Source organism: Nannospalax galili, unplaced genomic scaffold (genome assembly GCF_000622305.1).
Source record: "Nannospalax galili isolate Female #2095 unplaced genomic scaffold, S.galili_v1.0 scaffold85, whole genome shotgun sequence".
NCBI lineage: Eukaryota > Metazoa > Chordata > Mammalia > Rodentia > Spalacidae > Nannospalax > Nannospalax galili.
Genome location: NW_008358866.1, coordinates 7,037,874 through 7,061,264, shown reverse-complemented (window position 1 = coordinate 7,061,264; position 23,391 = coordinate 7,037,874). Strand labels below are relative to the sequence as shown.

Here is a 23,391-nt window from a genome sequence, read left to right as displayed (position 1 = left end):
AAACTATTTCTAGGATTATTATAAGAAATTTTTTAAAAAGTAATAGCCGGCACTAACTGACCATGTACTACATGTGTAGCACTAACTGACCATGTACTACATGTGAGACAATGTTCCAAACACCAAATGTGCCCACTCACCACAGTCTTCTATTTCTATGGGAGTGACCCAAAAATTTACTTGCATTTCATGACACTAAATTACAAAAAGAATAGTAGCAGCAAGAGAGGAGAGTCAGAGGCTGGAGAGATGGCTCAGAACTCAAGAGCACATACTGCTCTTCCAAAAGACCAAAGTTCCATTCCCAGCACCCACACTGGGCGGCTCACAACTGCCCCTAACTCCAACTCTATGGAATCTCAACACTCCCTTCTGGCCTCTGCAGGCACTGCAGTCATGTATATAAACCCACACACAGACACACACAATCAGTGAAATCAGGAGTCCAGGGTAGATAAAAAACACTAGAATTCCATGACCACACTGAAGCTTAAGCAGACATGAATAGAAAGACAGAAGAAATATTTAAAGATAATTTCCTTATAAGTCTAACTCCTAAATGAGATGAAGCTGAAAATAAAAAGAACTATTTCAGATCTACAAACTGTCAGAACAAGAAAGGGAAGACCAATTATCTGGGACATGTGGAATAAAGTTCAACTGACAGAAACTGAGCTCCTCAAATTTTTTCATCGAGAATATACTTTAAATGTTTCCTTAGTCATTTCTTCCCTCTTTTCTACAAACTTCTTCATTCTAGTCTCTATATATACACAATTCTTTCCCATTTGCTTTAAAGGTAAAACACCTCCCCTGCCTCACCCCTCTTAGCCCCACCACTCAGAATCTCCATCCCTTACCCTTTGGTCCTGCTACCTCACCCTTCAGAATCTCCCAGCCTCACTCCTTAGAATATGGCTTTCACATCTTTTTTCACATTCCTAGACCTCCATCCTCACTTGTCCCCTAAACATACTTAAGGAAAACATTCTTAGTTGCAAAATGCCCTGAGATCTTTTCAGAATGCTTCGGATTTGATTTTCTGAATATCTGGCATTATCAGGTTTTCTCTCTCTCTCCCCCCTCCCCTGAAACTTCCTTTCTCTCTTTCTGGTTTTCAATTCCCTCCTATTCTTTGCTTCTGGCTTTTTCTAACTTTAAATATTGGTCTTCTGCCATTTCATCCCTATTCCACTGAGAGCTGAGACACTATCTATTCTAATCTGATAATCCATTATGCTTTACTTTGACCGTGTTTCCAGGTGCCTCAATTCTCTAGCGAATAGCACGGAAACTTTCTAAGATCAGGAAGTTCGATTTTTTTTAAGTGTCACTGTTTAATCTAGTCTATTTCTTTCTCATTATGAACTCTGCTCCCTGAAGCATCCCCAGGAGACTTTGTTTGTAACACTCCTTGCTTGCTTTCTTCATATCTCAGTTTCTCTGCACTTTGTCCTAAGAGACTTGATCAGCCACTCAACAGAAGACTCTAGGGTTCCTCCTCTGTTTCCTAAGGAGCTTCTTTTGTCCCTGAACACTGATGCTGACTGCAGTGCTGCTTCAGAATTCACTCTCCAGACTCACCCTTCACAACAATCAGGAACAACTTCTATCTTATACTCCAAGATTAAAACAGGGCTTTCAACTATTAATCAAAATGCTTAATGTTCACATTTTCCCTTGACTCAGATAGTGTTTGCAGATCTGTTAGGATCATGAACATAAAAACCCTGAAACCAGATGGATAAAAACACAGCAATCCCAAAGAGCCAATTCTAAACTTAATACAGAATTAGCTTTTATATCTTCAAAGGATTTGTTTATGCAGGAAAATGTCTGTTTCCCTGGAACTCTAGAAAGAACACATTTGCTCAGGAATCAACCATAAAGCATGAAAAATGCCTTATGCTTGAGGTCTTCAAATAACTTCCTTTTTGTCTGAGACCTTTTTAAGCTTAGATATTTTGTTGGATCAAAGCCAATGAGCTCATATCATCTTCTGCATTTTTAGATCCTACAAAGGAATATATCATTGCTTACTCCATGACAGAATTTGAGGTTGAACTTCTCTGGTAACCCACACATACTTAGGAAAAGGAACACTCTTTTCTCTATAAGCCCTCCTTTTTTAGACTCTGGCCTACTATGATCTGTACCTCAAAATCTACAATGTAAATAGTGCCTATAATACAATCTTATACTGAATTACTCAATGTAATTATTAATCCTAGATTTGGGGGGGGGCTTGTTACCTCTCCATCATTATTCCTAATAACATAATATCCACCTGTCTTTTAAGTTCATGCTAAATGGAATACAAGCATTTGACTAAAATCACTGATGTATCGTCACCTTGTTGGTTTCGGATTTTAATAGCCTTGGCATACTCATTAATTCCTGTTCCAAATGTCCAGTATTGCATTTATCTTGGATTATTCTGAGCCCTGAATAGGAAGGAGGGGAGTGGTAGCTTGAATTTTAGACTGAGTCATTTCTAGTTCATAAAATTATGAGATCTAGTCTCCAGACCTTTTTGTATAAAAGAATGTGCTCTACACCAGCTTATTAATCTGCCATGAAACTTCTAAATTGGTAAATTTGCATTAATGAGTCAATGGCTACCACAAAGTATTCAAAATGCTTCTATAGATTCACTGAAATTAATGCCTTTAGATATTCTATTTGTTTTGCATTGCTTTTGTTTTTTTTTGTTTGTTTGTTGTTGTTGTTTTTTTAGACAGGGTCTCACTATGTAGCCTTGGCTGTTGTGAAACTTGTTATGTATATCAGGTTGGTGTTGAACTCACAGGGAACTGCCTGCCTCTGCTTCCCAAGTACTAGGACTAAAGGCATGTGCCACCATGCCTGACTAGATATCCAGTTTGAGCCCAGAATAAAATACCTTATTTTGTTTTAGGACATAATATTCTATTACATTTTCAGAAGCATAAAGTAATACAGAAGTAAGATGATCATATAATTCATCATGCAAATGAAGATAACATTCACAGTAAAAAGAAGTGATCATTACTAGGTATCACATAAATACAACATGCATAAACCCGGCAGGAATAGCTCCCGAAAACTGGGAAATAAGGTTCCCTTCTAAACAAAGCAATTTAGCCAAACAGAATTCTTATCCCTCTTAACTGGATTAATCCTAAAAGTACTCCAAGAGGACAAAGGAAAAGAACTCTGCGTAGAGGGAAGAGCAAAACTGTAATTCACACTGGAATAAAATCAAAATTCATATAAAGTTTCAAACATGGCCCCCAAATTCTCTGATGTTCTTCACTGAGAGGTATTATCTATGTCCCTTTCGAATCTGCTCTTTGAACACTTGATCAATAGAAGAGGTGAAAGGAGCACTGCACCCCTCAGGGTCCAGACGCTAAAATAATGGCAAATCTCACTTTGTGTATCTTGGCAGTGGTGTCCGAATCCTCACTGATTTTTCTGTCTACTTTGAGTCCTCAATACTGACAGAAGAATACTGAATTCCCGGCCTACAACTGGAGACTTTCCATTTCTTCCCTCAGTTCTATTCATGTCTGCCTCTCATACTTTGACACTATTGGTTTTCTTTGGGTTTTTGGTACCAACATATTGAAGACTGGCATGTCTTCCTGGAGAACTGAATCCATTATCATTATGCAATGCATTTTCAGTTATCAAAAATGTCTACTAGTTTGAAACTAGCATGGCTTCCTCATCTTTCTGTTTATTGCTAATATGGTAGACTTTTCTCTACCCTTACACTTTCAGTTTGAGTCTCAGGGTTTAAAAGATTTGACAACAGTGAGCTAAGTCTTCTTTTTATCCATTCAGAGTCATTTAATTGGTTCATATATACCTATTGCATTTTAAGTTATTTTGACACAATTTTATTAATATCTATCATATTTATAACTATTTCCATCTGTTGTGTTTGGTCATCCCCCAGGTTTTTCACCTCTTCTAATTTTAATTGACAATTTTATATAATTTTATGCCTTCTTAATGAATCAATTATACTTTCTTAAACTTTTATGATGATTGCTGTAAATTTTATATGTTTCAATAACCTAAGGACACTTTCAAATAATTGAATCATGTCATGTATTATACAGGTACCTCTTACAGCGTGTTCTCAGCTGCACCCTTGTTAAGATTGGTGTCATTCATTCTACTTAGCCTTATGTAATAACTCTATGTGCTGTAACTGTTATTATTTTAAATAAGCAGCTCACACTTAGATCAATAAAAATAAAAACAATATATTCAATCTTCATTTATTCCTCTCTAATTTGTTTTATTTTATTAGCACACAAGTTTGTGATCTATGTCATTTCCTTTACATGAAGAACTTTGAAGATTTCATTCAGGGAAGTCTATGAGTGGCAGGTTCTCTGTTGAACTGAGAAAGTTTTAACTTCTTTACTTTTAAAGAATAATTTTATGCTAGGCGTGGTGGTGCACGCCTATAATCCCAGCACTTAGAAGGCAGAGGCAGGCAGATCTCTCTGAGTTTAAGGTTAGCCTGGCCTACATAGCAAGTTCCAGGCCAGCTGAGGCTACAGAGAGGCACTGTCTCAAAAAGACCAAAAACAAAGAAAAAAAAAAAGAGTAATTTTGTTGGGACAGGCATGGTGGCACATCCGTCTGTGATCCTAATGCTCAGGAAGCAGAGGTACAGCCAAGGCTACATAGTGAAACCTTGTTCCAAAACAACAACAGGGCCTGGAGAGGTGGCTCAGCGGTCAAGATCACTGGCTGCTTTTGCAGAGGACCCAGGTTCAGCCCCAGCAACCACATGGCAGCTAACAAACACTTGTAACTCCAGTTCTAGGGGATCCAACATCCTCTTCTGACCTCTGTGGGGCACTGCATGACACAGGTACACCTATACATGCAGGCAAAATACTCATACACATAAAATAAAACAAAAGAATTCAAAACAACAACAACAACAACAAAAGAATTCTAGATTGATAAAGGGCTTTTTTTTTTTTTTTTTTTGTAGTTAGGATGGAAAACATGGATTTCTTAGGACATTTTCACACATGCATGCTTTGCTTGTATTCACTCAGCTGCGTGACCCTCTCATGAGTCCCTACCGCCTCCAAGTCCCCTTCCTTCACACCAAACAGTCATCCTTTGGCTTTCATGTCAACGTATGTGTGATACAGGTATATTTAAATCTAGATATTTCATAGGAGAGATACATGTCCCTCTTTTCTCTCCCAGTAGCCTCTCGTGTCCCCACTCCCTCTCCCTTCCAATCCTTCTCCCTCCACACAGCCCTCCTTCTAATTCCATGTCATAAATGTGTTTCTGCATATATAGCTCATCTAGATTATACATATGAGAAAAAAAACATGTTATTTGTCTTAATGAGAGTTTATTTTGATAAACATGATCTCCAGTTCCATCCAAATAACATTTTCTTCAGTAGGAATTTTAAGTCTTTCACTTCTGTTGCTGCAGTGTGTTTGATGAGATACAATATGATTCTTATATAAAAGTTCTCTATAGGTAAGGTTTTCCCTCCAGCTCCATTTAAAGCATTCCCCTTGTTTTTGTCTTTCTGAAGACTGGATATGAGAGTCCTATATATAAGCCTATTTTGGCTTTATATTATTCGCCCCCCACCCCATTCTCTCACACTCTCTCTGTGGTGTGTGTGTGTCCTTCCTATCTGATGTTATCTGAGATAAATGGACCTGAGTCTTCTAATTATTACTTATCTTGGTAATTTTTCTTCCGCTACTCTTTCAAATATTTCCGTTCTATGCCTGTGAAATTCCAATTATACATATGTTACACGTTTTACTATTGCTCTACATCCTTCTCCCCCTTCCTTCCTCCTTCTTCCCCTCCTTACATTTCAGTTTTCAAAGTATTAGTGACCTACATTAACTCTTTCCTATGTGGAGGTGAACTACTACTGAATACACAAAAAGACATTTTGCATTTCAGTTACAGCACTTTTCATTTCTAACATTTTCCTTTGATTCTCTCTTTGAATTTCCATCTCTCCATTATATTTCCCATCTGTTCTTTAATGTTGTCTCTTACCCATTACTTTTTGTAACATACTCATCATAGCAAAACCACCTGTCTAATAATTCCAGTATCTGTGTTACAGCTGGGAGTGGTTACAGCAATTATTAATTGTCTTTGCAGGTTTTATTTGATTCCTTGCCTCTTGGAATGGGTTGAAATGTTCTCTTGAAAGTCAGTCACTTAAAGACATATTCATCTAGCTATTTTTCTGCCTGCCTGAGGGTTCGTATTGACTCTAGTGTCCTGTGATTATCTGCCCTTCAGCACTCTTCCTTACAGAAATTTTGTGTTTTGAAGCTCTCTCAGCTATGACCCACTATTGCCATTTCCTTTGGACTGGAAATACAACGTGAGCAAGTGTGAGCACCTTCAACTTTCTGACCAAACCTAAATTTTCTTAGATAACCTGCATCCCAGCAACCTGTCCTTCACAAGTGTCCTCCATGGACATGGCATTTTTCTTTCTAGCCCCCAAGTCCTTACTGAGTTGCAGGATTGCCCATCTATTTCTGAAAACTCTAGTCACTACTGATTATGTCTCTACCCAATTAGGTGAGACAGGAAGGATACAGAGAATTGAAACGGAGGAAATTCCTGTCCTTCAGCTGGAATAAAGCTCTAGTGTAGTCTTCCCTAGAGAACAGGGCTTTGTGGTAGAGGACACTCAAAGGGTATTTTTTTAATGCTTCCTCTTGTGTTCCCCTACCACAGTCAAAAGGGGATCTTTAGAGGAGATGAACCCTAAAAAAAAAAAAGTCAGAGCTCCCCTAACACTGTGGTCTCTGGGAGTTACTCTCAATGGCTGTAGTATTTAGCCTGTGCAGTTCATCAATATTACCAATTAAATATCACCAGTTTACAATTCTAGTGGTTGTGCTCCAGGTAAGAGATGTTGGCTATATACATCTGGATGTCCTTGTCTCTCCAGAAATTAAGGTGCTGGCTTAGGAGCTGGGCATGGTAGTACATACCTTTAATGCTAGCACTAGGGCAGCACAGGTAGGCCATCACTGTGAGATCCAGGCTAGCTTAGTCTAGTAGTGAGAGTCTCCTGCCTTTCAAAAACAATAAAAGAGGCTGGAGAGATGGCTCAGCACTTAGGAGCACTGACTGCTCTTGTAGAGGACCCAAGTTCAGTTCCTAGCACCCACATGAAAGCTAACAACCATCAATAACTCCAGTTCTGAGGGATCTGACACCCTCTTCTGACCTCCACTGCCACTGCATGACATGAGTGCACTTACTTATATGAAGGTAAAACACATATTGTAATAAATATAAATAAATATTTGAAAATAATAATAATTAAATGTATCCCAGTGGGCAGGTGAGAACTACTAGCTAGTAAGGTACTGCTACCTAGCACCCTGGTTGAAACTGACAGTAGCAACAATAATGAAGCAACTCAGGAACACGGTTGCACTTTAACCTCAAGTCAGTAGCATCATTGCATCCTTATCCTGGTTCTCAAGAATCAGCTGAAAATATTCCAGGAGCCCTGACATTATGAAATTATAATCACTTCAATAATTGAAATTTCCGCATTTAATCTTTCAAAAAGTATTAGTGACAACACTAACATTTTCTTCAGTAAATATGGCTGGTTGTTGTGTGAAGGTCTCCTAATCAAATGATCAAAGAACCCCACCAAAATGCCTACCAGAGGCCAATGCACTTAAACATGCCTAATAGAAAAGCTATTCCAGTATATGTTAGTCTAATGATTTAAATCATGTTTCTTGCTTAAACAATAACCTCACTGTCACTTTTGTCAAAAAGATTAGGCACTGTTTGTTTTATCTGTTGCAAGCTAAATGAAACCAGCTGTACCCATGAACTGAACTCTAATGCCCACATTCTTCTTCCAAAGGAAGTCTGGGCTGCAATCTGCAATTTGACAAAACTTTAGAGTTTCTAAAAAATAAAATGAGCAGATGTAGATGGGTTGACTACATCTTTTTGAATGAGGTAAGGATGAGAACCCTACTTTTCAACTTTCACTTACACACAAAGAGCAGTCTGAAAATCGCATGCAACAAACCTTTTATTGCATTAGCAACTCTTCATAAAAATACAGTTTTATGCCAAAAATGTCAAAAGTATTTGGGAACCCTTATCTAATCCTTAAAAGATTTTAGTTTTTCCTCTTCAGAGGGGGAAATGTTGGAGTAGCAAAAACCCCATTAAGAAAAAAGAAGGAGTACATGAAGTTATCAGAAGAAAGTGATGGGGAGATATGGGAGGAGTTGGAGGGGAGGTTGTGGGCATGGATTTGATCAAAACACCTTATATGCATGTATGAAATTCTCAATAAGTTATTTTTTAAAAATTCAGCTTCTCCTATTGTACACTGTGATACCATGTTTTGTGCATTAAACTACAAACACTGACTATAGCATGTCTGCCATTTTCATATCCTATGACTAATAGTATGGTTACAGGTTTGATCTTTGAAGCAAGCAGCAAGCAGCTAAGGCCCATAGATCCCAAATCTAAAAGGTATCAGAGCTGACCTAATGAGAAACAGCAAGTGGGCCTCAGAAGCATCCCACAGCATGGCTACAACATGTGATCTAATTTGCCTCTCTTCTGCACCAGGCCCCCATCTGCGGGCAGGTAACCCCTGAGGACACTGGCAGCAATCATGACAGTCTAGATATCAACACTTAAGGTTGAAACATCAATGAACCCAGAGTCAGTGTTTTCCATCTGGGATTTCTGACTTTTACAGTTCTCTAAACTCCTTCTGATAGTGTTTCAATGGAGTTGACCTTGAGGGCAAGCAGCAAGAACCACATCTTTAATCTCATATAGTCAGGAAAGGTGGTTAACTGCAGCTGCCTTTCTTCTTGTTGCTGCTTGTTTTAATTAACAGCATTTCTTCCCCCTGTTTCTCCTGGGGCTTTGAAGAGCTCTCTGAAATGTATTTAGTATATTTCAGTCTGGGTTTGGCCAGTCTCTCAATTTATGAGGTCATTTAATTCAAGTTCAATTATTCAGCACAAATTGGCAGAATGAAACACTAAAGAAGATTGGCATTTTCAATCACATAAATCTCATGTCACATAAAGTGAGCAAATTCCTCCATTGTTCTTACTGACCCCTGAGATAACAATTTACTGCAAGCACAAACCTGCCTGGGCAGGTTCCTCCTAAGCAGCTTAGCAGGCTCCTCTAGGAGTGAAGCCCTGACATTCTCACCTCCATAGAAACTCAAGAGAAGCTGAGAAAATGACTAGTGATCATCACCACCCGTGGGGTGAGCTCAGCGCTCCAATCCCAGAGAAGGAACAAAAGGATGTTGCTCTTCCCCTGAGTAGCACACAAAGACTGAGAAAGGCAGGAGCATTGACAGTCTAACCCTGTTTCCTGCCCTGTGCCAACACAGCTGCAAAGAGCAAAGGCTTAGAACATTACTGTGCACATCTGAGTTCAAGTTTATTCCACCAGCACCACCAAGGAGAATATGGATGAGCACATCTCATTTTGGGAAACTAAGGTGGTAGGTGGTCTGAGCTCTATTTATAATAACCAAGCATTCCTGGATACCTGCACATAACCAACCCACCAATCCTCCCAAATCATATTACTTAAAGCCAATCCCACTTTAATACTCAAATATTTTGCTTAGTCAAAATTTGCACAATAACAAAATGAATCCATTTGCTTTTACTTTAAGGTCTTTGGGGTCCAACAAATTTAGGCTTGTAACCAAAAGATTAAAAAGAAAATCTCATTATATTTTCTATGGAAGTTGAAGTGATAAACCACAAAAGGGGAACCATGTCAAGAATCCCACAAGGACCTGCCATGATGGGGTGGGGTGGAGGGACGCTTGGTTTACCAGCACATGAGGTCATGCATCTGAACCAAATCAGTCACCACTACAGAGAACACATTTAAAATTCTGTAGTCCACATCATCCTTTCTACTTTTCCCTGGAACTGTCATACCAGTTTACCTGGACCTCTCTTACTATATACTAGTTCATATAGCACATACAACATCTTAACTTAAATAGAAATATTTATGCATCTGTACCATTTTTCTTAAAGATTAAGTTTTCTTCTGGAAGCCATGGGTTATTAAACAAAAGCTTGAGAGCCAGCTGTGGTATGCTGCCTTATGAGCTGTTGGTTAGGGAGCCTCAGAAGCCACAAAACAATACAGGCTCTTGCCATTTCTCCTGGTCATGCACCAGAACAAGATGATAAGACCCTACTGCTGAAGACACCACATGCCTTGATCGCACAATACAGAGAAATCAAATTGGAACTGAGCTGCAAGCTTCCTCCCTTCTGAATAGCTTTCATAGTCCTAGCAGGTATTATGCAGGCTACTGAGGGAGAAGAGGCATCAAGGGTCTTACCAAGCTGTGCATCCTATGCTACAATATCAACCTGCCAGGCAAGACTTGCAACTCATGTAATAGTGACATGACAGTTATAGGAATAACCAACAGCTTCCATTAGCTTTGAGACCTGCTCCACAGAAGTGAGCCCATACCTGGTACTGTAAACTCAGTCAAAACCACATGGCTGGAGAGGTCATAGACCCTAGTTAGGGAACTTAATACTGTTGTTCAACTAAACTAGCACAGTACAAACTGCCTTCTAAACATTTGTTTATACACATAGACAAACTCTACTCTCAGCCTTAATCAGAGAGGTCTCTCTTTCCAGGGAGCAGCAGTGAACACAGAGACCCATGGTTGTACAAGCTGCTGAGAATAAGTCACTGTTGAGTGCTCAGCCCTAAACAAGACATTTACACCATCCACTCCAAGGCCAGGGAGCACTGAGGGAGAGAGAGGTAGAAAGAATGTAAGAGCAGGAAGACAGGGAGAAGAACTACAAAATGTCACCTACTGGGAAAGAACCACTGAAATCATAAACTCACAGCAACTATGGATGCTTGTGCTGAATCTGCACAAGAATCAGCCTGTCAACAGTCAGGCATGGATGGAAGAGAGACTCCAGGGGGCCTACTCAGCACAGCTGAACTATTTGCTACGCACAGATTCAGGGACATGCCTTTAGCTATGTACCTGCTGGTGACTCCACCAGGCTTCAATGGATAGCTCTAATCCAATGGTCACACAGATGGTCCTGACTAAAATAAATGAATCACAAAACAAAGACAAAAGGCATGATCTGGGAGGTAGACTGGTAAGAAGGAGATGGGTATGACATGGATGGGAGGGAAATAAGATAAGGTAAGAGAGGGTTTTGGGGAAGGATAATCAGAATACATTAAATACACGTATGAAAATTTTAAAGAACTTATGAGGTGTTGGTCAGGGAGGCCTCAGAGGCCACACAATACAGGCTCTTGCCATTTGTCCTGGTCATGCACCAGAACCAGATAAGACCATACTGCTGAAGACACCACATGCCTTGGTTGCACAACATACAGAAATCAAGCTGGAACTGAGCTGGAAGCTTCCTCCTTGCTGGTTTGCTTTCGCAGTCCCCAAGGGTAAAATTCATATCTGAGTACTTTCATCTATATCATTGGTGATGGTTTATTTTCATTGTCAGCCTGACTGGATTTGGAATCACATAGAAGGCATACCTCTGAGTCTATCTACAAAGGTATTTCCAGAGAGGTGTAACTGAAGAAGGCCCATCCTGAATGTGGCAGCACCATCACACAGGCTTAGGTCCAAGAATAAATATGAAGGAAAAAGGGAGAAGGCTAGCTGCGCACCAACATTCATCTCCCTCTGCTTCCTGACTGTGACACAGTATGACCAGCTGTCTCACATTCCCACCACCATGTCTTTTCTGCCATAGTGAACTATATTCCCTCAAGCCATAAGCAATGAGAAAAGTAACTAATACAGCATTAAGGGGGATAACTATAAAGATAATAAACATTCATCACTAGTTGAATAATCTTCAAAAATATTAGCAAGGGCCAACAAGATGGCTTAGTGGGTAAAGGTGCTTGCCACCAAGTCTGACGACCTAAGTTTGATCCTCAGGATTTACATGATAGAAAGAGAACCAACTCCCATAAGTTGTCTTCTGACTGCAACACATACACCATGGCATACACACACTTGCATATATGCATGCACACATGCATGTGTATGTACACACACACAGAAAACAAAACAAAACAAAACAAAAGATAGGGTCTTTACCGAGCTGTCTGGATAAACTGAGGTCATTAAGGAGGGTCTTAATCTCATATGACCTATGTCTTGATCAAAAGAGGAACTTTGGACAGAGACAGATACAGCCACTCTGGAATAGCATTGTGTGAAGATTAAGGCAGAGTGTCTTCAACATGATGAACCTAAAACTTAGGAACCTAGAGATCACCAGAAACCCACCAGGAGCTAAAGGAGGAATGTAACAGACTGTCCATCAGCAGTCCTTGAGAGGAATCAACTCTACCAACCCCTTGACCATGTGCTTTCAGCTCCATAACTGTGAGTCAATAAATGCCTGATGTTGAAGCCATCAAGCTTGTGGCTCTTTGTTTTGGCCAACAGTAGTCAACAAACGTAGTTGTTGGTAAAATCTAAACATGACACCTATAAATCACTACAGTGAGTATATATGTAAACTGTTCACAAATGAAAAAAATCGCAGGAATCTCAAACACCAAGTAGCTTTTCTGCAAGATAATAAGAACTTGGGGAGAATGCTAAAGAAAATGTTTAAAGGGGCTGAGCGGTTAAGAGCACCTGCTGCTCTTGCAGAGGACTCAGGTTCAGCTCCCAGCACCCACATGGCAGCTAAAAACCATCTGTAACTCTAGTTTCAGGGGACTCCAACATCCTCTTCTGACCTCTGCAGGCACTGCACAACACAGACACACTTACATACATGCAGGCATACACATAAAATATTTTTAAAAAGAAAGAAAATGTTTAATGATAGAGGCAGGGATAGAGAGTGCTGAGGAACACTGAAACAGGGTCCCAACATTTAAATGGCTCTTTAAATTATGTAGCACTCTGGGGACACACCAAACAAATGTGACTCTCATATAGTGCTGTAGGACACGTTCATAGCTGTTGTTCTTATCTTGACCTTGCTACCCAAAAGTAAAGAAGCCCAGGCAGCCTGTCATCTCTTAAATCAGGTGAGTGGGCAATGGCTTTCTCACCAGCCAGAGGAAATTAAATTCTCCATGCAACCAGCAGGCGTGAAACTGACCAAGAAATGCTGACAAGATAAATTTAAACCTAGTGGAGTGAAAACTAGCAACTGTTTAGAACTACCCTTATCAAAAACCAGAGGTACTTTTAAAGTCTTTTTTTTTATTCATAAATAATAGATGAAAATCTTTTTCAGCTATCTCTGTGATTTTGATGTAACTCTTCAAGTTAAACATTTAATAGAATAATTAACATATCTGTACATAAGCTCAATACATCTTTTGTGGGTAGGCAGTTCCAAATGCTTGGTTTGTTTCCTTATCAGAAAATAGTATGTTTGCTTGTTTGAGTCACAATTAAAACAAGTCAGAGCATATGTGAGAACCATCTGGATTATTCAACAAGGACCGAATCTTTCCAAGGCTTTATACCATGTATAATAAGCAGTGATGGTATGATGGATATGGAAAAAATGGCTTACAGCCAAAAAAGCATGAGATAAACAAGTGTTGCTACTAACCACCTGTGTGACCTTGGCAATCCCTAAAACTCCATGCACCAAAGCTGCTGACTGGTCAGATGGGGATGCTTGCAAGAGCAGGTATCATATAGGGCATGGTGAAAGGTGAGTGAGGCCAAAGTATGCTCTGTGTTTTATACTAAATAATCACTTCACAATGGCTAGTTAGCATCACATTATTAATCTTAAGTGTACAGGCAATTTTTATACAATAGAGTACTACCAATTTTCTTTAGGAAAGAATATAAAAACTTGTGACACAGACTCTATAAAAATTAGCTCAACCATTTCGATCCTTACTCTGCCCTTCCATGCTCTCAAGCTATTTAAGTCATTAACAGTACAGTGCTCTGGCTCTGTTTGTTTTCTATTCCCCATCATGTTGACATTATATTAGAAAAAATTTTTAACAGCTCTTAAAGTTAACACATTTACTACTTTTAACTATATTTCTGCATTTCTTTACCTACATAACCTTTAAAGGAACATTTTATTAGGAATAGTTCATCTTCTTAACTTAAAAACCAAAAACAAAAATATAAGAGTATACATTAAAAAACACCCAATTACTCAAATTAAAGCAAAATCAAATTTTCCTATTAAATATTTTCCTCCAGAAAATGTTCTTCTATGTCTTTTATATCTAATTTAAATACTTGGCCTAAGAGATATTGTCTCTATAAAGATTTTATAAAGAAGTTATAATTATGGCCTACAAAATTATTTGTAGCATCATTTGGTGGTTATTAAGAAAAACCAAGGCTTGTGTTGAGTTATTTAGAAACAGAATTAAGCTTCCTACAAGGTACTTGTCACTAAATACAGTAGCTTGCTGATTTTCAGAGACAGAGAGCAGGAGAGGAGTTCCTGGGGAATACATCAAGAGAAGCTTTTAGAGAATCCAAATCTGTGGCCTGACTCAGGAGAGAACACTGCCTGACCTTAGGAGAGCACAGCCTGACCTCAGGAGAGGAAGGCCTGACCTCAGGAGAGCCCTGGAGGAGAGCTGTGGAAGCAGGCGAGACAGTGAGAGAAAGTGGTGCTTCGCTCTTTAAGCAACATGATGCCAGAGTAGACAGGCAGAAAGGAAACAAAAGCTTACAGCCTTTAAACTGAAGACTCTGAAAGGCAAAATAAAATCTGGATCAAAAGATGTCAAAAATGGCAATACATTTGGTTCTGTCAAATTGCTTACAGCTATTCTAAACACTAAGCCAACATGAGACACTAACTATATCATTCACCTAGAAATTAATTCTTATTACAGGGTTCCAGCTCCACCGAGAAAAAGAAAGCACAGCTACAGTGGAGTATGACACAGAAAAGGTAGACTAGAGAAGTCTACCAAGCTGCTTGCTGTCAGAGAAAACCACTTCCACTGGCTTTTAAGACTTGACATAACCTAACGGGAAAAAGAAATTAACAGCAGAAAATGGATTATATATGAAGTGAAGTGAAATGTATTTAAATATACTGTTATTTACTATTAGGAAAACAGATACGCTGTGCATATGAAACATTTTTTAAATACTTACTTGCTTTTCCCTTTGTATACTGTAGCATACGATCCTTCCCCCAGTTTTTCCAGTTTTTCATATGAGTCAGCTTTTCCAAATTTGGGACTTGTTGGCTACAAGTGAAAGAGAGGAAAACCAAACTGATTGTATCAATGTACAAATTCTCTGTCACTTGTTAAGTAACTTTTTTCTGATATAAGAATATTTTTAAACAACACTGAAGAGTCATAGTACAAATTCAAAACACACAAATGTATACATGTAGAATTTACTGTACTCTAATCAAGGGACCACTGTAAAGATTCTCATCTAGCATCACCCAGGGCTGCCTTGTTGCTAATTGCTGCTTCACATACATGTGGTCACACTGCACATACTATTTTGTGATTTGTGGTTTTTTTGTTCAATATGTTACCAACATTTTCCAGACTATGACATAATCTTCTACATCAGAGACCAGTAAACAAACTGTGATTTTTCAGATCAAACGTAGCCCACCACATCTTATCTTATACACACATAATAATTTTTACTTTCTTTTAATGGTGAGGGAAGGAACAAAATAAGAAGAAAATTTCATGACACATGAAAATTATACAAATCAAATTTTAGTATCCATAAAATTTTATTAGGATGGTCATTTTGTCTATGCCTCTCAAATTACAACAAAAATGTAGGTGCAATAGAAATTATGTAACTGACAAAGCTGAAATTACTATCTTATTCCTATAGCAAATCATGACTGCAATATCCAGTCAAAGAAAAACTCCTCCAATATCTTTAGCAATAGTACAAATGGATAATCAAAGATATATCATCCAGTGATAACTAATCATATATCCTTCTGGGATGCTAATAAGTCAGAAAATAATACCAAGAATTGACAGGTGAGATTTCATCAAATTAAAGAGTTTCTGCACTTCAAAGGAAACAATCACTAGAATGAAGAGAGAGTTTGGAGAATGAGAGAAAGTCTTTGTCAAGTATATTATCTGGTAAGAAATTAAAATCAAATATATGAAGGTCTCAAAAGAGTAAACATTAAAAAAATCATCTAATTAAATAAATGGATAAATAAAACTATTCTCAAAAGTAGAAATACAAATGGTGAACAAATAGTTGAAGAAAACATTTAACATCCTTAGTCATCAGGAAAATGTGAATTAAAATTATAATGACATGCCATTCTTGACTCTACTCAGAATAGCTAACATCAAGAAAAGCATGACCCAAACTGCTGGCAAGGATGTACACAAAGAGAAACGTTAGAGACTACTGGCAGGACTGTAACCTAGTGAGGCCACTATAGAAGTCAGAATGGAAGTTCTCTCTAAAGCCAAGATATGGAACCTGCCTAGACCACCATCAACAGATGAATTTAATATGCTACATAGACACAATGGAATTTTATGCAGCCATAAAGAAGCATGAAATCATGACATCTGCAAGAAATGGATAGAAAGGGAGACTATCATGTTAACCAACATAAACCAGACTTAGAAAGATATATACCATGTTTTATTTCACATATGGAACACACAAACACATACACACACAAATGTATCTAGGGCACGCACACATATATGACACATATACAGATGACATGAAAGCAGAAGGCATATGAGGGAGGAGGAAGGTATCTAAACGGAGGGACAAGAGAGTAATGGAGGTGAGAAGAAAAGACAGCATCATGTTTCTCTCATATGAAGAATCTAGAATTAGTTATCACACACAGCATGCATGCATGCACACACAACCTCAGGGTAGAAGGGGGGTTATGTAACAGAGAAAGCAGACCAATGAGATCATAGGGGAGACTGAAGAGAGGCTGACTGAGCAAAAGCACAATGGCATATACGAGTGAAAATGCCACAATAAAATTCATTACTCTGTATGCCAACTATAAAAATTAAATTAAAATTAAAAATAATAATAGTATCGGGGCTGGAGAGATGGCTCAGCGGTTAAGAACACTGGCTGTTCTTGCAGAAGACCCGGGTTCAAATCCCAGCACCCATATGACAGCTAACAACTGTCCGTAACTCCAGTTCCAGGGGATCCGACAGCCTCTTCCGTTCTCGATGGGCAGTGCATGACACGGGTGCACTTACCTACATGCAGGCACTACACGCACACACATATAATAATAACTAATAAATAACATATTCTCTCTCCTCCTTTCTATCCCAAATGCTAGAATGATTGAAAATATACTTTCCAAAACTAATAAATCAGAATCAGGAAAAGAAAATTTTAAAATCACCTACATCTATTCAGAAATTTTGAGGAATCCTAAATGATAGAAAGTAATTAGGAGCAAAATTTCAGAGAAAAGACCCCCAAACTAAAAGAAAATTATTAGGTAAGTGTAGCAGGACCCTTTAAGTACACATAAGCTTGACCAACACGGTGAGTACACTATGTCTTCCTAAGAAGGGTAAAGGGGGATTTATTTTTCACCAAAACAAGTTGTGGATGTGGTCTTTGGGCTAGCAGGACAGAGCAAAAGCTCAACTGGTGAACATCTAGAGGAAAGGCAATATAGACACACAAATGGCCAATAAATATTTTTTTTTTTTTGATGCTCAAGATCCTTAGCCATCAGTAAATGCAATTATTGCCCAAATTACAATCACGGCTTTCTGATACAACCAACAGAAACAAGTGACAGAAATAGAATACAGTGGTGGAGAGGATCAAATACAAACATAAGGACAAGTCAACTCCAGAGTCAACACCATCAAAGGAAATTTAATGGGCAGAGGAACCAAAACTCTGAAAGCAGAGTTAACAGTACAAAGAAAAGAATAACTTTGAACTTATTACTTAAGTTCAATATTTAATCAATATAATAAAATATTTACTGACTGTTGAGAAGGAAAAAACACAGCAATAAGCTCAGGTTTTAAAAAATTCTCACCAAGGCTTCAAATAGAGACTGCATCTACACAGAACAGTCATTAACAGCTAACAATGGCAGCAAAATGAGAAGCAGTATTTTTAAAATTAAGAGGAACTTATTTTGTACCACTAGTACTAGTAAGTACCCCAAGTGAGACATGGATACACTACAACTTTATCACCTAAAAAAAGAAATCGACTCATTAAATGCCATATAAGCCCAACATAAGGCTTGGCTGGATCAGGATTGGTGGGAGAAGTACAAGAAGGCAAGGAAAAGAGAAGGGCCTGCTGAGACTTCTGGGATTAATTACAATAGATTGTAGATACTGAGTAAATCCAAAGGCACAAAAGTTATTGTGTGTCTTACTTCCCAAAAGGTAATCAATCGCTGCATTTTTGTAAGATGTACAAATCTCAAACATGGGAAAATTAAATGGGAAAAAATGCAAGAAATAAGAGGGCAAAGAGTTAGAAAATCCTCAAAAGAAAACATTCTAAGGAAAGCATCATCAAAGAAGAAGAAAATTAAGCCCAACCATATCAAAGATTAAAATAAACATAAATGAACCACCTCTGGCTAGTAAAAGTTTGCAGATCTCGGGGTGGGGGTTGGGCAACAATATACTATTAAGAAGAGGCAAAAACCAAAATAAAAGAGTATATCTGAAAATAAAGGAGTACGGGGGGACTCTACCCAAACATTTATTTTTTATATGTCTATGACATGTAGGTATAGAGTGTATATGTGCACTGGCATGTCAATGCATGTGAGCATTCATTTATGAGTGTGGGCACATGTGCCACAGTGCACACATAAAGATTAGAGGACAACTTCAGGTGTGAATCCTCACCTTCCACTGTATTTGAGGCAGGATCCCTTGTCAGTAACCACTGTGTAAGCCAGGCTAACTGGCCAGTGAACTGGGGATCCTCCTGACACTGCCTCTCATTTCACCTGTAAGTGTGCAGGGATTACAGAAGTGCACTACCTCATCCAGCTTTATGTAGTTTCTTAGGATAAGAACTTGGTCCTCACACTTAAGTAGCAAGCACTTTATCCTTTAAGCCACCTCCACAGCTCCCACCCAAAAATCATTTTTAAGACTGCATTACAGTAGTATTGATGGAAGGCAAGATAGAATTCATAAAACAAGAAATTGATTGCAATTCTATTTCAAAAACTGAGTGTTAAAATCTACCAGGTATTTTAATAATCATAAGTTGATAAAAGCCTAATAAAATGCCTTTGAGATATGTGAAACAATTGTTGGTAGTAATAAAATTGAGAGACTGTCAAACCTGTTATAACAGAAGACAGACAAACATTGCTCAGTAATCAACAGAACAACTAAGTGACCAGTAAGTCAAGAGTCTCTAGGCTTGACTATCAGAATTAACAACTTAATCTACTATACAAATTATTATGTTTACATTCTTTACAAGTACATACTTAATATTCATTTTTAAATGACCATGTATTAAGTCACAAAAAATATCCCAAGACTAAAACAATGGAAACATTTTGTCCCATTTTTAAAGAAGATACAAGATTAGAAATTAAGACTATTGCCAAAAAAATCATATCCTACTTGATAGTCTGGCTAAATGAATAGATTATAGGTTCTCTTGCTACAACAATAACAAAAATCAGTAACTATATGACAAGATATATATAGTACTGTACTCCACTATAGTAAGCATTTCTCTTTTTTAAGTTTTGGTGGTGGTGGTGTACTGAGACAGAGTCTCCCTATAGCGCCAGCTGGACTGGAACTCGTTATGTAGACCAGGCTGGCCTCAATCTCATAGAGATAGACCTGCCTCTGCCTCCAGAGTGTTCGGATTACAGTCATGTGCCACAACACCTAGCTATAGTAAGCATATCTATCTATCTATCTATCTATCTATCTATCTATCATCTATCTGCCTTTTAACAATGTTACATAGTTTATACATAAAACTTATTTTAAGATAATAAATAAAACTAAACAGTTTGGCCCTATCAATTAAAAAAGAAAATCAAAATTTTAAATCCATATTATAAACATGTGGCAATGGGGTCACAGCATTTTAAGATTTATAAGATGCAGTCAAATCGCTATGTAAAATGAAAGTTAAACATACATGCCTTTGCTAGGAAAAGAAAGTAATATGATCTAGGCTTTTGACTATAGCTTAAGAAACAACAAATTTCACATAGGAAGAGATTAACAATTACAATGAATGATACTCATGAAATATGAAGCAAAAATACATTCATATCAATAAAACAATGTGGTTTGTAAAGACTGAAGTGAAAACTCTGTAGATAATTAGAGAACCAAACAAACATTAGAAATGCAAGGAGGAAAGGCCAGGTGTGGTGGCGCACGCCTTTAATCCCAGCACCCAGTAGGCAGAGGCAGGTGGATCTCTGGGAGTTCAAGGCCAGCCTGGTCTACATATCTACATAGTGTGTTCTAGGTCAGCTGGGGCTACAAGGAGACCCTGTCTCAAAAAGACCAAAATAATAATAATAATAATGAAATGCAAGGAGGAATACAGCTCAGTATAAGAATTCTTTTGTGGGGCTGGAGAGATGGCTCAGCTGTTAGAATACTGATTGTTCTTGAAGAAGACCCGGGTTCAAATCCCAGCACCCACATAGCAGCTAACAACTGTCCATAACTCCAGTTCCAGGGGATCCAACAGCCTCTTCTGTTTTTCACAGGCATTGCATGACATGGGTGCACGTGCCTACATGCAGGCAATACATGTATACACATAAAATAAAAATAATAAATAAAATATTTTTTAAAAAATCATTAGCCAACTTAGAATTCTACATATAAGCACTGCATCAGATACAGGCTCTTGACAATCCTCTTGGTTGCCAACCAGAACTAGCTGATAAGGAACAAGTTAAGACCCTACTGAATGCAAGACAGAGAAATCAAGCTGGAACTGAGCTGGAAGCTTCCTCTTTGCTGGCTAACTTTATAGTACTGCATGGTGCTATGTAGGCTGCTGGGGGAGAAACGGCATCAATGATCTCAACAAGCTGTGACCTCCATGAACTAGAACTACAATACCAACTTCCCAAACAAGATGTGCCCAGCGGCATAACTGTTATGGAAGTAATCAATCACTTTCTGCATGAATTCGAGACCACGTCATGAGAAAGAATACAGGCCTAATACTATAAACCTGATCAAAAACATAATGACTAAGTAATCCTTGGGCCCTGGGCAGGGGGCACTACTGCTGCTCAGTTAAAATTAAAAATGACATTGTCGGTAGTAGTGAAAGGAGGTGAATGCAGAGACCCATGGCTGCACAAGATGCTGAAAATGAAGGATGGTTGAAGGCTCAGTCCTAAACAAGACATTAATCCTGCCCCCTTAAGATCAGAGGGGGCTGAAAGAATATAAGATCTGAAAGATAAGGAGAAGGGCTTCAAAATGCCATCTTCTAAGCACGTCAAGGCCAAGGTGATCATGAACTCACAGCTGTTGCAACTGCAGGCACTGGGCCTACACAAGTTGGGTTCGCCCAGCAGTCAGCTATGGATAGGGAAGGGACTCACAGGGCTCTACCACTTACTGATGAACTACTAGCCAACGGACCTGGGAGAGAAGGAGACATAGTATTGAGTTGTGCAGCCACTGATGAGCTCTACTAGATAATTCCAAACTCAGGGAGACACACACACACACACACACACACACACACACACACACCCCTAGCTAAATTCTATAGGACATAAAACTAAACAAAATAATGAATATAGAAAAGACATTTGTGTAGAAGAAGAGGGGCTTGCCAGGGCAGAATGCATTAGCTACATGTACAAAACTGTCAATGAACAAAATTTATTAATAAAAAGAAGACACAAAAATGGCCAATAAATATCTTTAACAGTGTCCAACATCCTTTTTCACCTGAGAAAGGCAAATTTAAATGATTGTGAGACTCCATCTCACCCTAATCAGAATGGCTACCATCAAGGAAAAAACAACAAATGCTGGTAAGGGTGTGAGAAAAGTGGAACCCTTACTCACCTCTCGTGGGAGTGTAAAGGTACAGCCACCAGGGAAAACATAAATGGAGGCTTCTCAAAAAAATGAAAAATAGAACAACCATATGACCCAGTGAGTCCACTCCTGCTCATACCCAAAGGACTCTGTATCCTGCCAAGAGACACCTGCATATCCATCTTCACTGCTGCTCTATTGACAAGCAAGAAAAGGGAATCCATAAAGATGTCCATCAACTGATGAACAGATAAAGAAAATGGATTGCACATACACAAGAAAAATCAAGTTTTCAGAGAAATGGATAGAGCTGAAATTTTTCATACATGTGAGCTTGACCCAATCTCTCATATGCAGAACCTACTTTCAAATACACACACACACACACACACACACACACACACACACACACACACACGAGTGTGAGTAATGATCGTGAAAGTAGAAAAGGGGCCATGAGAGGAGAAGTTTTAAGGAAGAAGTACCAGGAGGATAAAAGAACACATATGACATGAAAGATTTCTCGAGACGGGGGATAAAGAAGGCAGGAGAAGAGCACAGAGGGGGTTCATCTCAAAGAAAGCATTGATCAAAATGTCATAATGAAACCTGTATTATAAATAAACAAACAAATAAATAAATAAATAAATAATAAAAATAAATACACTAAAGTAAACCTGAACAATCTGAACAATGAAAGGTTATCTTTTGTTTTAGTTAGAACACCTCAATAACACCTCCAGATATCAACTCTCTGTAATTTAAGAGTTTAATGCAATCACCCCTCCGCCAACAAAAAAAAAAAAAAAGATCCTGTCATTGTGAAGTCAAGGTGTACAAAGTATATATAACATGTTTGGTGACTTGAAGCTATGTATACAGGTAGGAAACCTTAAGGAGAATTTTTTTCGGAGTCCCAGTTATAAACCCAGCATATCTCTAGATGCTGGCTGAGTATCTTCTTAGGAAGACTGAATGTGCAAAAGGCAGCAACAATAGCTGGGAAATTCAATAGATGCTGCAAGAATCCTTTCAGGGTCAATTACACAACCTGCCACAGAGGTAAACACCATAGTAACCCATTTCTTCAGCAAAGTATCCAATGAGAAGACAATTCTACACCAAGATACCAAGCTCCATAGTTACATGCTGCTAAATTTTTAATGAACTTTAGAACAAAAATAGAAGTTTTGTCTTCACAAAAATCAGAATTACTGGAGTTGTACAGCACTTTCCACATCATTTACTCTAGTATAAATGTATAAATAGGAAAGCCTC

At 38.4% G+C, this 23,391-nt stretch overlaps 1 protein-coding gene across 7 annotated transcripts in view; it reads right to left on the bottom strand.

Annotated features, from left to right (window-relative positions):
- The window catches only part of Cdk14 (cyclin dependent kinase 14), a 633,917-nt gene that overhangs the window by 460,865 nt on the left and 149,661 nt on the right, over positions 1-23,391 (bottom strand). For all 7 annotated transcript variants that reach the window (XR_003847675.1, XR_003847674.1, XM_008822523.2 and 4 more), the window contains one exon: positions 15,215-15,309. Coding sequence is in view for 5 of the 7 variants with exons in the window: in XM_008822523.2 (XP_008820745.1) it covers positions 15,215-15,309 (95 nt within the window). In the remaining 2 variants the exon portion in view is untranslated. The remainder of the gene's footprint in view (positions 1-15,214; positions 15,310-23,391) is intronic.